The sequence below is a fragment of the Marmota flaviventris genome, chromosome 1 (genome assembly GCF_047511675.1).
Source record: "Marmota flaviventris isolate mMarFla1 chromosome 1, mMarFla1.hap1, whole genome shotgun sequence".
In the NCBI taxonomy this organism is placed as follows: domain Eukaryota; kingdom Metazoa; phylum Chordata; class Mammalia; order Rodentia; family Sciuridae; genus Marmota; species Marmota flaviventris.
Window position 1 is genome coordinate 31,116,566 of NC_092498.1, and position 14,377 is coordinate 31,130,942.

The 14,377-nt window shown below is 35.5% G+C and overlaps 1 protein-coding gene across 1 annotated transcript in view; it reads left to right on the forward strand.

The window, feature by feature from the left end:
* Vps50 (VPS50 subunit of EARP/GARPII complex) overlaps window positions 1-14,377 on the forward strand; it is a 123,635-nt gene that overhangs the window by 71,676 nt on the left and 37,582 nt on the right. Inside the window, exon 20 of the mRNA XM_027919894.2 lies at window positions 1,882-1,988. Coding sequence (XP_027775695.1) covers window positions 1,882-1,988 — 107 coding nt within the window. The remainder of the gene's footprint in view (window positions 1-1,881; window positions 1,989-14,377) is intronic.

Consider the following 14,377-nt stretch of genomic DNA (forward strand, 5'->3'; position numbering starts at 1 on the left):
TTAAACAATATGAAATGAAAATGAAAATATTGGGCATAACCAAAGATCTTTTAATTTAGTGATCAACAGTTTTTACAAAAGAACAAAATCTTTAGATTTATAAAATCAGTGCTGCCTTTTGGGGCAGTACTTGCTTCACATAGATCAGAGAACCTCAGAGAGAAAATGGCCATTATTTTCTTTGTGGTGTTTTTGCCTCAATCTAGTAAATACAGCAAGTCTCTACTTATTTTCTGGTGTTTCGAGTTCTGTATATGGACCTTCTATTAAGGTTTTCTATTAGTGGTTGAGTTTTGTTTTGTGACCAACTATCTTCTTTTCAGATAGGCAGAGTGAATAGTGATTCTCTGGTATTTTCAGATGCAAGGGTTTTACACTAAATGTTCAGGTAATAGGAAGTATTGTTCTTATTACAGATAAGACCTTTACTGATTATTTTATAGAAGGCAGACAATATGATAATTATATTAGAAATTTTTTTACCTCCTCCCAGTTAAATGTGCCTGATTTTTATTTATTGATATTATTAACATCAGAAATTTAGCAAAACACAAATGTTCTTTTCTTAAATAATAGATTTAAGGGACTGGGGATTGGTGTAGTGTTAGGTGCCATGTGTGTGATCCTGGTTTTAATCCCCAGTACTGCAACAACAAAAGGACTTAAATGATAGATTTAAGTACACTCTTCCTTACTCTTAAACCTCATGATTTCTAGATACTTGATTAACTTGAAACACTGACTGAAATAATTATCTCCTTAAAAGTGAGCAAGTCATGTAGTTGTAGATATATTAATTGGGAAAATTTATTTGTATGGGTTTTTATGTATGTACTGAATTTCTTCACTAGATATGTTTTAAGTATAGTTTGGCCAAAACGAAAGCTCTATTAAGTTGAAATAAATGACTAAAATAGAGTCACTTGTTCACGTATGTATACCTCTATTTTTGGTAGTTAATGCCGACTCCTAAACCCTATAACCTACCCATAAGAAGTTTGAGTCATGTGAATTACTGAAGTCAGTTGGTTAGCAGTTATTATCAATTCTAACTTCTCAGTTTCCCTTGAATATATTAATTTTCCTGTCCTAGGATGTAATGACCATCCTGTATCATGCCAAAATCATCTCTGTACCAGATTATTCAATCATCTTTCTAACCTTGGCTTTATAGAGTCTTACCTCCTTCCATTTCATTCTTAATATGAATTTAGATTTTATTTCTTAGATACAAATTTAATCATGCCATTTTCCTGGTTAAAGTTTTTATTGGTTTACTACTGCATTCATGATAGGGTTCATACTATTTAGGTTTGATTGCTTTCAGTGATCTTCTCTGTGCTTACCTCTTTTCCTGTCACTTTTCTGTCTGCTACAAGCTACTATCGTGGACTCCAGTACTTCTCTCAGCATACAGTATTCTCACTCCCTCTGCCTCATTACTTGCTGTGCTTTGTTTTCTGCACTTGCCATGTGACTTCTGCTTTTCCTTTGTATCTAGTGCAGCCTCTCTACCCCAACATTGCCATCATACTTTATATTTTATTCTAAGGAGGGTATTTTTTTTCCCTAATTTTCTGCAATCAGGAAAGTTAGTAAATTTGTACCTATGTATATAATTTCCCTAGAAAATCTGCTTTTTAAGTCATGTAGCTTTTTATTAATGGTTGATAATTTTGTTTTAGAATCAAAGAAATGCATGAAGAGTACTTATATTTCTCTGCTTATTTATTTATCTTTGTATCTGTACTGTGAGTTCATCTGAAACATGGTGAGAATTTCAGTGAGTAATTAGTGAATGAAAGCTAGATGCTAAACTGAATAGCTTATTGGTTTATTACTTGATAATTCTAATTGAGACTCTTGTTTTTCTGTATTAAGTGTTTCTCGAGAAACCCTAAAAAGTCGGAAGAAATCAGATTACAGTCTAAATAAAGTGAATGCACCCATCTTAACAAATACGACGTTGAATGTAATAAGGCTTGTTGGTAAGTAGCTACCCCTTTTGATTAAAAAAAAAAATTATACCAGTTAAATTGGTTTGCTTTTGTTACTGAATAATTTTTACTTGAAGTTTTCATTGTATGATAACTGCAGTACTCCATGCAGCAAGAGATTTGAGATATCTCATATGTCAATGCTTTTCATTTTAAATGTTCCAAATAGTAGGATACTAATTTTAATGTTAGTTTTTTCATTAACAACTTGTTAAATCTTTGCATCTTCTAAATCTTTCTAAAATATTCCTGTTAATGGAAATGTAATAAAAATTATATAGTTGAGTTAGAGGTACATATAGGATGTTGATAGTACCATTTGCACATTTACACATTGTTTTTCTACTTAATTGTTTCATAGATCTTCACAGCCTTCCTTTCAGATAGGCAGAGTGAATAGTGATCCTCTGGTATTTTCAAATGCAAGAGTTTTACAAACTAAATGTTCAGATAATAGGAAGTATTGTTCTTATTGCAGATAAGACCTTTACTGATGATTTTATAAAAGGCAGACAATATGAAGAAATTCCTTTTTAAATATGCAGGTTTGAAGGTTATGTGGATTTTTTTAATGTCAGTGTTTAAATATCTTACATTCTCTCAGCCTTTATATTTCACATATAGGTCTGTACATTTGACAAATTAAGCTATAGAGTTGTCTTCTCACATTGCCATCTATACCATTCAGGAACTTTAGTGGTTTTCTGTTAAAAAAAAAAAAAAAATCAGTTTTCTATTTACAAAATTGGAATTTACCAGTGATCTTATTTGATTAATCTTAGCTTTGTTGAAATGGTCTGTGTTCTTTAATATAAATTCCAAATTTCATTAATGTTATGATGAAATGTACAAAATGCTTTAGTCCTGCTTTTTTTAGAGAAAATATGGAACAGTAATAATGAATTGAGAGGAAAAGAAATGGTATGCATTTTCATGGCACACAGAAAAATGACAGATTCTTAAAAGCTATTCTATAGCTAATTATTGTCAGGGAAATTATCTTTTCTTCTTTTGTCCAAGAGACCTAACTGAGCAGTATCATGAATAATTCTTGAGAATTTATAGAATCAGAATTGGAAGGGTGCTTGCTGAGAGGTCATCTGGTATAAGTTACCACAAAATAAGGTTTTCTTTCAATAATGTCTGTAATACATGATGGCCATCAAGCTTTTGTTTCATGACTCATAGTCTCTCAAAGCATATTATTTTGCAAGACTACTTATTTTTCTATTAGACCAATTTAATTGCTAGAAATCTCTTCCCTATGGTAAATCAAAGTTTGTCCCTTTCTAATTCTATAGTTAGTTTTGCCCTTCAAAGACAAAGAGTGAGTCAGTGCTTTATTTCCTCCTGTTCTTTTATTTCATTACTGTCCAGGTGTGTGATGGTAGTGATCCTGTGTCTCCTTTCCTCATATCTCTCGTCCCCAATCCATTTTCAGACTCAGTGCACACAGTTCCTTGATCTGGTCCTCAGAGATGGAAATTCCAAACTTTTCTGAATCCTTATCATGCTCCTTAGCCTAGTTTACATTTAGAATTTTTAAGTGTCTGAACATACTACTAAAAATGTAGTCTGTGTACTTTCGCTGATTATATTGAAGTAGCAAACAGCCCTGACACATCAGTAGCTTTCACCCACAGGGTGAAAAAAACTATGCTTCTGCGCATAAAGTCAAGGGAAGTGAGCAGGAATGTAAAATGTTCTTACAGGGAATGGGGAGAGCAGATAATTGGGGGAAATGATACAATTGGCCACATCTATGTAGTTGTTTGTATTTTTTAGCCTAGTTCAGAAGAGACTAGAGGTAGTTATGCTGCTTTTTAGTCTAAAAGGGTATATAGTCATTAGAATCGAATCAAATACAAGGCTAACAGATTGAGGACTAGGAGGATATCATGTTATGTTTAGATAAGTGCAAGCATCAAATGCAGCTCTTAATTTCTCAGTAGGCATAAAGAATTTGAAAAAGGAAAGTATTCTGCTAATCTTGTTATATAAAAGGATTTTTTATCTTATGTTAATGGTAAAAAATATGTTCCTGATGCTAAATTCAAAAGGTACTACAGCATATTTGTATATAAGGATTATTGATTAACATAGTAGACATTGTTTTTTAACAATGGATTTATAGAAATTGAGAAAAGCCACATTCTATGGCCCTTGATATATCATGCTAGAAAGTAGGGCACAATCCTGAATTAAACCTTGCTTAGAAGAGAGAGTTTGACCATTGTAATTTTAGCCGTCTGCACCACTGTGTGTTCTAGAGTTGTAATTTGGAACCAGTGTTAAGTGTGATCATTTAACTGGACCATCTTCTCTTTAGCACTAGCTTGAGGTGCTGCCTTTAGCCTCCACTCCCCTTTCCACCCACTACACACATTGATGCCCTTCACTTTCTGTCTCCCTGGAATGTCTTTATCTTCATTTTGAAATAGGTTTATAAAGTATAATTTGAAGGGACCATTCACTCAGGGGTCTCCAGCTAGTAAAATGCACTCTTCTATCCCCTGTTGTTATTGCCCTGAGGAGCATGAAGATTCTAAAAGGCAAAGGCAGTGCCTCTTCTCACCAGTGGAGAAGTACAGTTATGTAAGTAAGATAAATTTTTGGTGCCCAGGAAGATGAATGGAATGATTATTGACTAGTTGGGAGACACATTGTAACGCATGGAAAGCATATTCAAAACATCATTTTCAAGTATTATTTACTAGGCAGATAATTAGAGAGATTAAACAAAAGAGTGTTTCTAGGGTCAGCCAGCTCCAGGTGGTATCTAAATCTGTTAGACAGGCTCAGAGAACCTTTCCACCAGTGCTGAGGACTAATCAGAATGTGATCTTGTGTAAAGAAAAAAATCCCATCAAGCCTGATAAGTGCTTGCCAGTGGAGCAGAGAAATTTGAAGTGTCAGCATTAAAATAGCTTTGGTATTCAAGATTCTTTCTCCTAGAGGGTACTGTTCCTTGACATCTCTGATAGGTCTAAGTGGGAGGAGATAGGAAGCCAAAGCTCATGCTTATAACAACTACAGAGCTTAATGCAAAAAAATGCTTTGGTAGCTAGAATATACACACTGGCACATACATCAGTACTTTAAAATGAAAGAAGATAAATTTGTGAGATTTTATAAATACAGGACAAGATTGATGAATTAGTTATGAGGAATCACTCTTAAATTTTATGTTTGTAAAATTGACCACTTAACACGCCATAACGGAGAAAAAGAAAGAAGAGGAAAGCCAGGTTTGGGGAGCTGCTGATGGAATTAGATTTTGGACATATAGAGGTACCAAATGAGAAATAAGTAGAAATACTCTGTAGGTAAGGTAAGTTAGATAATTATTGAGTCATTGATTTAAATATTAAAACCATGTTAGTGGGTGAGTTTGCTTTGGCAGTAACTTTTAACCTTTTGGGCTCATAATTGTTTGGAAAGAAGCACTACCATCCCATAGTACATATAAGCAACTGAACAGGAGATAGCAAAGCAGAGAAACCTAGGGAACAACAGTGGATATGGATATATTGAAGGGGCAGAAAGCAAGAGAAACCAGTACAGGAGAATCTGAATGAATGGTAGAGAGACAGGAAAAAAATTAGGAGGTAAAGAAAAGATCTTGAAAACCAAAGGGTAAGAGCCTATCCAGAAGGAAGAAAAGCCGGCTTGATCAGTCTTTTTATAATGATTTAAGCCACTGATTCTCAAAATTGCAATGTGCATCAAAGTCACCTAGAGGACCTATAGGAATATAGTTTGCATCTAATTCAGTAGGTCTGAGGTTTAACCCGAGAAAACTTGTATTTTAACAACTTCTGGATGATGTTGATGAAATTGGGCCAGGGAACAAATTGAAAATCATTGATTTCTTTGTTTTCATAATTAGAATGTTAAACAATGTGTGCTTAAATAACAAGAAAATAATTCAAGTGGTTGTTTCTTTCGTTTTTTACAAATGTAAGTAATTATATCAATTGTTTTCAAAATAATCTATTTCAGATATTTGGATCAAGTTATAAAGTTCAGTGAAATCATAAGTGTAATATTATAAAATTGTGTCAATACTTTTTCATTTAAAAAATTTAAAACCTTGTTATAAGATTAAATTAAAAATTATTAGAGACTTTTCAGATGTGACATTTATAGAAAAAAATCTCTCACTCTTTAGGTTACATTTCAATATTGTATTAATATTATAATTACAGTAATAAGATAATGTTACTATAATTGTATATTTATTTTTTCAAGCAGTATTAAAATATTTTTGGTTTCTAGCTGTGTATATACAACATTATGTTTTGAGAGGATGATCTAAAAAGTGCAATCCCTTAGTACATGTCATAAAAAAATGGTATTGGAGGTTTATGGAGCTAAGGTATAATAATAATAATAATCAAACAATAGAATAAAAATTGGCAGCCAAGCACTTAGGTAATATAATGGACCTGTTCATTTTTCACTTCAGTCTTCAGTAGCTTTTCTAAATTGCCAAGCTGGACTCTTTTCCTTCATGCCTCATTTATTGTTTCCAGTTTGCCTTTATATATATATACATATGCTGTTACACCTTTATAAGTATTTATGTCCATTGATGATTTCTTGGAGTAGTGCAACGTAACAAGAATAATGAACATTTTTCCAACTCAGTTTCTGTTTTTTGCTCTCGCCTCACCCGACTTTAAACTCCTAGAGATGAGACAAGAGTTGATCATTTTTTGCAGCATCTGTTTATAGCACTCAGCCAATTTTTTTTTTTTTTTTACTTTTGTAAGTTCCTAGTGTGAGTTGGACTGAAAAACCTTAATTTTTAAAACCTTGACTGTTGGAGAAACCCCTTTTCCTCTCTTGTCACGTTGCTCAAACAGATTAAATTTCCCCACACTTCCAGTGCTTCTCTTCACCTGTGTATTCCCTCCTCCACTCAGGAGGCGCAGCCAGCTGACTCAAGAACCCAGAATTACTCTGGGCCACCTTCCCTGTGATAACCGCACTCCTTCTTATATCTCTTGCTGATGAGTTAGCTAAGGCAGCCCACTGTTCTTTCTTTCTCTGTGTCTAGTCCCTATCCATGCTGTTATTTGGTTGGTTTCTTTGCCAGTCTCTTTGTTGTCTCTTCCCCATCTGGACTTGGGAATGAGAGAGTTAAACAGTGTTGCCCCTGTGAAGTTTTTCCTCATATCTGTTTTAGGTTGGGTTCCCTTTTTGTAACATCCCATACTTCTCCCTGTTGAATTCATCATAATTATAGTTTTCTTTTGTTGTTGTTGTTGTTAGTTGTCAATGAACCTTTATTTATTTATATGTGGTGCTGAGAAATGAACCCAGTGCCTTACACATGCTAGGCAAGTGCTGTACCACTGTACTATGACCCCAGCCCCATAATTTTCTTAAGATGATAGTTGTAACTGCAGTTGCTTAGCTATGTATCTGTCATATGCTGTCTAAATGTTTCACACGTATTTTCTCATGAATTCTTCACAACATCCTTTTTACACAACAAATAACAGAAGTTCAGAGATAGAATTTGACTTTATGACACATCTGGTAAGTGGGAAAGCATAGGCTCGCTCATCCTAGAGCTAGTAAGTTCTTAACTTTCATGCTTCACTCTCAGTGGAGGAAATCATGAATATTAAATCTCATTCCTGAACAAAGCTAATTATTCATGGATCAGAAAGGATATCACACAGGCTGGTTGGAGGAAGGAAGGACCTCTTGCAGTGGATAATCTGGGAAGAGATATCTGTCCTGGTTATCTGGGCTGGATGAGGTAACTCTCTTCAGTGAGCATCAGAACTACATCCTAAACTGCTGGATGCATATTTTAAACCAGGCAGGCTCACTTCAGCACTGTATATTTATATTTTTATCAAGGTAGTTTATCTCACAATAATAAGTCTACTAAGGAAGAACTTGTAAAGAAAAGCAAGAGACACTTGTCTCACTGCTTCCTGGAAACAGTGTGGAGGTTATTTTTGGGATCTGTTTGTCTTCCAGTTATTTCCCAGGAAAGGATGGTGAGAGGTAAATGTTTTGAATTCATATCAGTCTGAAAAACATCTTCATTCTGCTCTTTGGTTTGAATGACAGTTTATCTGTGGAAATTATTTTCTTTAGAACTTTGAAACTTCTAAGTATTCTAGTTGTTATATTATAGTTGAATTTCTTTCTACTCCCCCTGCCCCCGGCCCCATCTCTTTCTCTCTGAAAGCTTTTATTATTTTCTTTCCCCCTTGACATTCTCAAATTCTATGTTGATATGCTGGGTGTGAGTTCTTTTTTAATAAGTATGTTCAGTAGTTTGTGGACTCTCAGTCTCAGGGCTCCTATGTTCCTTATGACTGATACTAGTATTTCTTTGATAATTGCCACCTATTTTATTTGTTCTCATTCTCTCTCACTGTCTCTCCTTTATTCAAGTGTTTAGTCTCTTAAATTGGTCCTTTTTGTCTTATTTTCTCTGATATTTTCTGTATTCTTGTTTTTTCTTGACCCTTTTTGGAAACTTCTTTGTGACCCTTTTATTTAATTTTTTATTTTAAAAATGATATTTTTAATCTTTAAGAGCCATATTCTTTTTTTTTAATATTCTAGTGGTATAGGGTATTATATAATTATCACGTCTCTCTTCTTTAGCTTGAATTATTTTGCTTTCTCTGTGATCAGCTTCTCTTTTTACTCTCATGCTCCAGGTTTTCTTATGCACTTGACTATTTTTTTAAAATTTTTTAGGTATATTTAAGATAAAGGCCTACATAGCTGTTGTAGGTCTCTTCTTCTGTGTAATTAGATCTGTGTCTGAGCTGGCTCTTTCTCCTCAATAGGAATTCTGATTGGGTAGGTTTGGTGGCATAGGACAAGACTGGGGTACTTACTGGCAGTCTTTACTTTATGGTGAAAGAACCCCAAAATCCCAGAATGAGTTAGACTTTAGTCTCTGTTGCCAATATCCAATCTAAAAGCCTAAGCTTTTGTAATTTATTATGAAATTTTAAAGTTTATTTAATTTTTTTGTGTGCGTGAGGTTAGTTTGCTTTATATATTTTTTGAGAGAGGAGCCCTAAAGTCTTTTCTTCTCATTTTTTGTTTTTTGGTGGGGGTTGGGGGTAGCAGGGATTAAACTCAGGGGCACTCAACTACTGAGCCACATCCCTAGCCCTATTTTGTATCTTATTTAGAGACAGGATCTCACTGAGTTGCTGAGTTGCTTAGCGCCTCACTTTTGCTGAGACTGGCTTTGAACTCGTGATCCTCTTGCCTCGGCCTCCTGAGCTGCTGGGATTACAGGCATGTGCCACCATACCGGCTTGTTTTTGTTTTTGTCTGTGGGTAAATTGTAGCAGCCTATGCCTCTATCTGCTAGAGGGGGGCTAGGGCTGGGGCAATATAGACTGATGCTGTCAGTCCTACATGGGACCTGCCATTTCATCCTTTTCAGCCCCATTTTTTACTCTTACTATATCAACTTGATTCTAAGCAGTCACTCCTCTATGAGTAGCTTCCACGTCCTCTATGTCCTTGTTATGGTTAAATAGCTTCTTTATATTTTCCATCAACCTGTTCCTATCCATGGTCAGCTGCCGCAGTCTGGCTGGGCACAAAATCACGAGCCACTCAAGCAGGAACAAAGTTTATTTTTTGAAACTGCCGCCAATGTCCGGTACGCGCCCGGGAAGATTTTTTCCACACACGCAGCCTCCTCTCGGACCGCTGAGAGAGCCCCTCCCCCGGAACTCCCTCCTACTGTACTTCCCCAACCAATGGGAACTCTCCAGGAGTCCTGTAGCCGGCCTAGGTGAACAGCAGGAGTCCAATATCCATATGAATGCAAATCTTAACATAATCATATCATCTCAATGGCTAGCTGGCGTCACCTTTCGACCAAAAATGCCATGCATCATATACTTGGCTCTTAGCATCTCCCCCCTTCTGTTTAAGTAACAAGCAATCTGGCTAGGTACCGTGCCTGTTAGGTTTGTCCAATTCAACATATGGTTCTTACCCGTCATCGGAAAACTGACTTTTAGGCGTCAGCCTCCTGTCTTAGGTTGATACCACTGCAATTGGATCATACCCGTCACTGACTACCGGTCCAGCATATAGCCATACTTGTGGATAGGCCTATGTACCAGTGGGGGGGTGAGGTTCTTTGCCTCACCTCTGTTGGCCCCCAAAATTGGCCTTGGTGCTGGTGGGGGGGTGAGGTTCTTTACCTCACCTCTGTTGGCCCCCAAAATTAGACCATCACTAGTAGAAGGGAGGAGGATACAGAAATGTCATGACACCAAGTCAATTAACGGCTCCTAGGAAAAATTACATCACTGGTGACACATCAGCAAAGATACGCTAGCACTACCATAATTCGCTGCATCAACAAATAGATCACAAAGCATACAAGTGATACATAGTCCAGGCAAGTTCTGTAAGCAGTTCAAAGTAGAGGAATCTATCAATATGTCCATATCCTCCCAAAATAAAGCATACAAGTGATACATAGTCCAGGCAAGTTCTGTAAGCAGTTCAAAGCAGAGGAATCTATCAATATGTCCATATCCTTCCAAAATAAATCGACTCATTGATTGAGCATTACTTGTTGAGTTATAAATCATTGATGTATCAGCTTACACGGTTTGTTGTGATAACTCTCGAAGAAGTTGTAGTTTGGTTTTATCTTTGTCTTCACCGGCACTGGGATGAAAATAGGAATTTTGACAATGATGCTAAAAAAAAATATGTAACATTTCAACAGGTACTAAGAAAACAATATTTAGAACAATTTACATTATCCTGAACAGAATTATTAAATATAATGAAAAGGAAAGGTGAAAGTAAACAAACAGATTTGTTAACCTTCTATTTGTTCATATATTAGAACAATCCTCAACAGCTGTTTACCCAAATTAAATTAAACTATTAAAATCACGTGAATAATAAAAAAAATTTTTTTTTTTTTGGATCCATGTGCATGAGCGCCCCTCATATGTGAAATATGGACATACGCACATACAGACATACAACACAAAACAGAAGTGTGCACACATAACATATAACACATAAGACAATAGTAAAGGCCTTGTAGCTTTACCTAGGTGAAATCTCCATTGCAGTGTTCAAAAACTCCACAGTCAAAATATAAAACTGATCAGAAAAAACATTAACCTAGGTCTGTATGAGCTCAAAAATAAAATAGAACTTTATGATGTGGGAAAAAGCAATAATAAAATAGATATTGAAAAAAACATCCTGGTTAATCACTGTCACAGATGTAAGAATAGCCAAGCTGGAGATCTGGATATCAGCTGTTATGGATTTGAGTGGAATCATCTTCCTTTTGATCTGTAGGAGCTGTTTTAGTTAGTCTTTCTGGAATCCAAATCGGCTGCTGTTCTTCCTGTGGAAAAACACAAACAGAGCCCCGACTCCAGACTATCACTGGGTCAGGACCTTTCCATTGTCCTGTTAGAATATCTTTCCAAAGTACCTTAGGCTTATGTACATTTTTTGGATACAAATGTCTTTCCGCAGCACTAAGCCCTGATGAATCCAAATTTAAAAAGTTTAGAGTAAAAAGGGTTATTTTAAGTTTATCTTTGGGGGATATATACCCCTTTCCAATTCCCTCCTTTTGTTTCAATAAGTACATTTTAATAGTTTGATGAGCTCTTTCAACTATGCCTTGTCCTTGTGGATTGTATGGAATTCCTGTTATGTGAGTAATGCCAAATGATGAGCAAAATTGTTTAAAAGAGGTGGACGTATAACCAGGACCATTATCGGTTTTTAACTGTTTTGGAACGCCCACAGTGGCAAAATTTTGTAAGCAATGAGCTATAACATCTTTAGTTTTTTCTCCAGCATGAAGGGAGCCCATCAGAAATCCGGAAGAAGTATCAACTGTAACATGTAAATATTTTAATTTTCCAAATTCTGGCAAGTGTGTGACATCCATCTGCCAAATATGGTTAGGTATCAGTCCTCTAGGATTGACTCCAAGATTAACTTGTGGTAAAAATGTCACACAATTTTGACATTGTTTTATTATATGTCGGGCTTGTTCTTTAGTTATTTTAAAACGCTTTTGTAAAGTATTAGCATTGACATGGAACCTTTTATGAAAATTTATAGCTTCTTCTATTGTGGAGAAAATATGTATGTCATGTGTAGTTTTATCTGCTAACTCATTGCCCAAACTAAGGGCTCCAGGCAATCCTGTATGTGCCCTGATATGTCCTATAAAGAATGGATCTTTTCTGTCCCAGATTAGACTTTGTATAGTAGAAAACAAAGAGAAAACAGTAGAAGAAGGGGAAATCCTACCAGCATCTTCAAGGGATACTATAGCATTAACTACATACTGACTATCAGAAAATAAATTAAATACAGAATTTTTAAACATCATAAAAGCTTGTAATACTGCATTAAGCTCTACCTTTTGAGCTGATTGTTTGGGTACTAAAAATGTAAAAGTTTGATCAGGGGTAACTACTGCTGCTGTACCATTATTTGACCCATCAGTGAATATATTTGGAGCATTCATGATAGGGTTTTTTTTTGTCATCTTTGGAAAAACTACAGGATGTTTAGACCAAAAAGACAACAAAGGATTAGACGGTAAGTGATTATCAAATGAAACATTAGATTTACACATGATTATTGCCCAAGTATTTAACTCATTAGCTAACTCATCAATTTGATCTATAGTATATGGAGTAATAATTTTATTGGGAGAAATCCCAAACACTCCCTTGGCTGCTTTTATTCCTTTGAGTATTAATTGTCCTACAGCCTCAGGATACCTAGTAAGAATAGTGTTAGGAGAATAAGATAAATGTATCCACAATAATGGACCTTCTTGCCAGAATACTCCTGTAGGAATATTTTTTGTTGGCAGTACAATAAATAATAAAGGCAAACTTATATCAATTCTATCCAAATGCATATTTTCCATATATGTTTCAATGATTTTTAATGCCTTTCTTGCTTCAGGCGTCAACATGCGGGGTGAGTTTGGATCTGATGGACCTTTTAGAATATCAAATAAAGGTCCCAACTCTCCTGTTGGTATGCCTAGATAAGGCCTTATCCAATTTATGTCTCCTAATAACTTTTGAAAGTCGTTAAGTGATTTGAGTTGATCTACTCGTATTTGAATTTTGGGTGGACGGACCATGGTTGAGGATAATAAAACCCCTAAATAATTAATTGGAAGATTTAATTGTACTTTATCTATTGCTATCTCTAGATTATAATTTTTTAATAAATTTGTAAGTGTGGCATAACATTCTAGCAATGTGTTTTTATCTTTATGTGCCAATAACACATCATCCATATAGTGAAATATTTGTAGTTCAGGATTTTGATTTCTAAGTGGCTGGATTGCTTTGTTAACATAAATTTGACACATAGTTGGACTATTAGCCATCCCTTGAGGGAGTACTTTCCATTCATATCTCTGATCAGGACCTTCATGATTTAGTGCAGGGATAGTAAATGCAAAATGTGGACTATCCTCGGGATGAATTGGAATTGAAAAAAAACAATCTTTAATATCTATAGCTAAAACATACCAGGTTTTTGGTAAAGCAGACAATTGGGGAATCCCTGATTGAGCAGGTCCCATAATAACCATCTCATTATTAATGGCTCTTAAATCTTGTAATAATCTCCATTTACCAGATTTCTTTTTAATGACAAAAATGGGAGTATTATGGGGAGATACGGAAGGTTGTATATGTCCCTCCGCTAATTGTTGTTTGACCAGGTCATGGGCTATTTGTATCTTTTCTTTAGTCAGGGGCCACTGAGGAACCCACACTGGTCTTTCTGATTTCCAAGTAATTTTGATTGTCTCAGTGGCCCTTTCTGAAAACCCAATCCATGTCTATTTGTTTTTTGATCTATTTGAATTGGTGCTGTCATACCTTGTTCTTGTTCTCTTAATCTTTCTTCTTTCCTAAAGCCTTGTCTAGCCCTAGTAGTGGGCGCATTAGGATTGATGTTATTTGTTAATGTCAAACCTAATTGATCTAGGACATCTCGTCCCCATAAATTTATAGGAAGATGATCCAATACATAGGGCTGTATAGTTCCTTCACATCCTTCAGGATCCTTCCAATCTAATACCATTGCACTTCTATGGGGATTAGTTGCCACTCCTAGGCCTCGAAGCGTTTGAGTGGCTTGTTGTAATGGCCAATGTTTCGGCCATTCTTGATGAGATATGATGCTAAGGTCTGCACCTGTATCAAGTAGCCCATTAAAGTCATGTCCTTGAATATTTAGTTTTAGCATTGGGCGAGAATCTAGATTTAAAGACAGCATAGCCCAATCTACACCTGTGGAGCCTAATCCCCTGGAACCTCTTTCTACAGTATGAC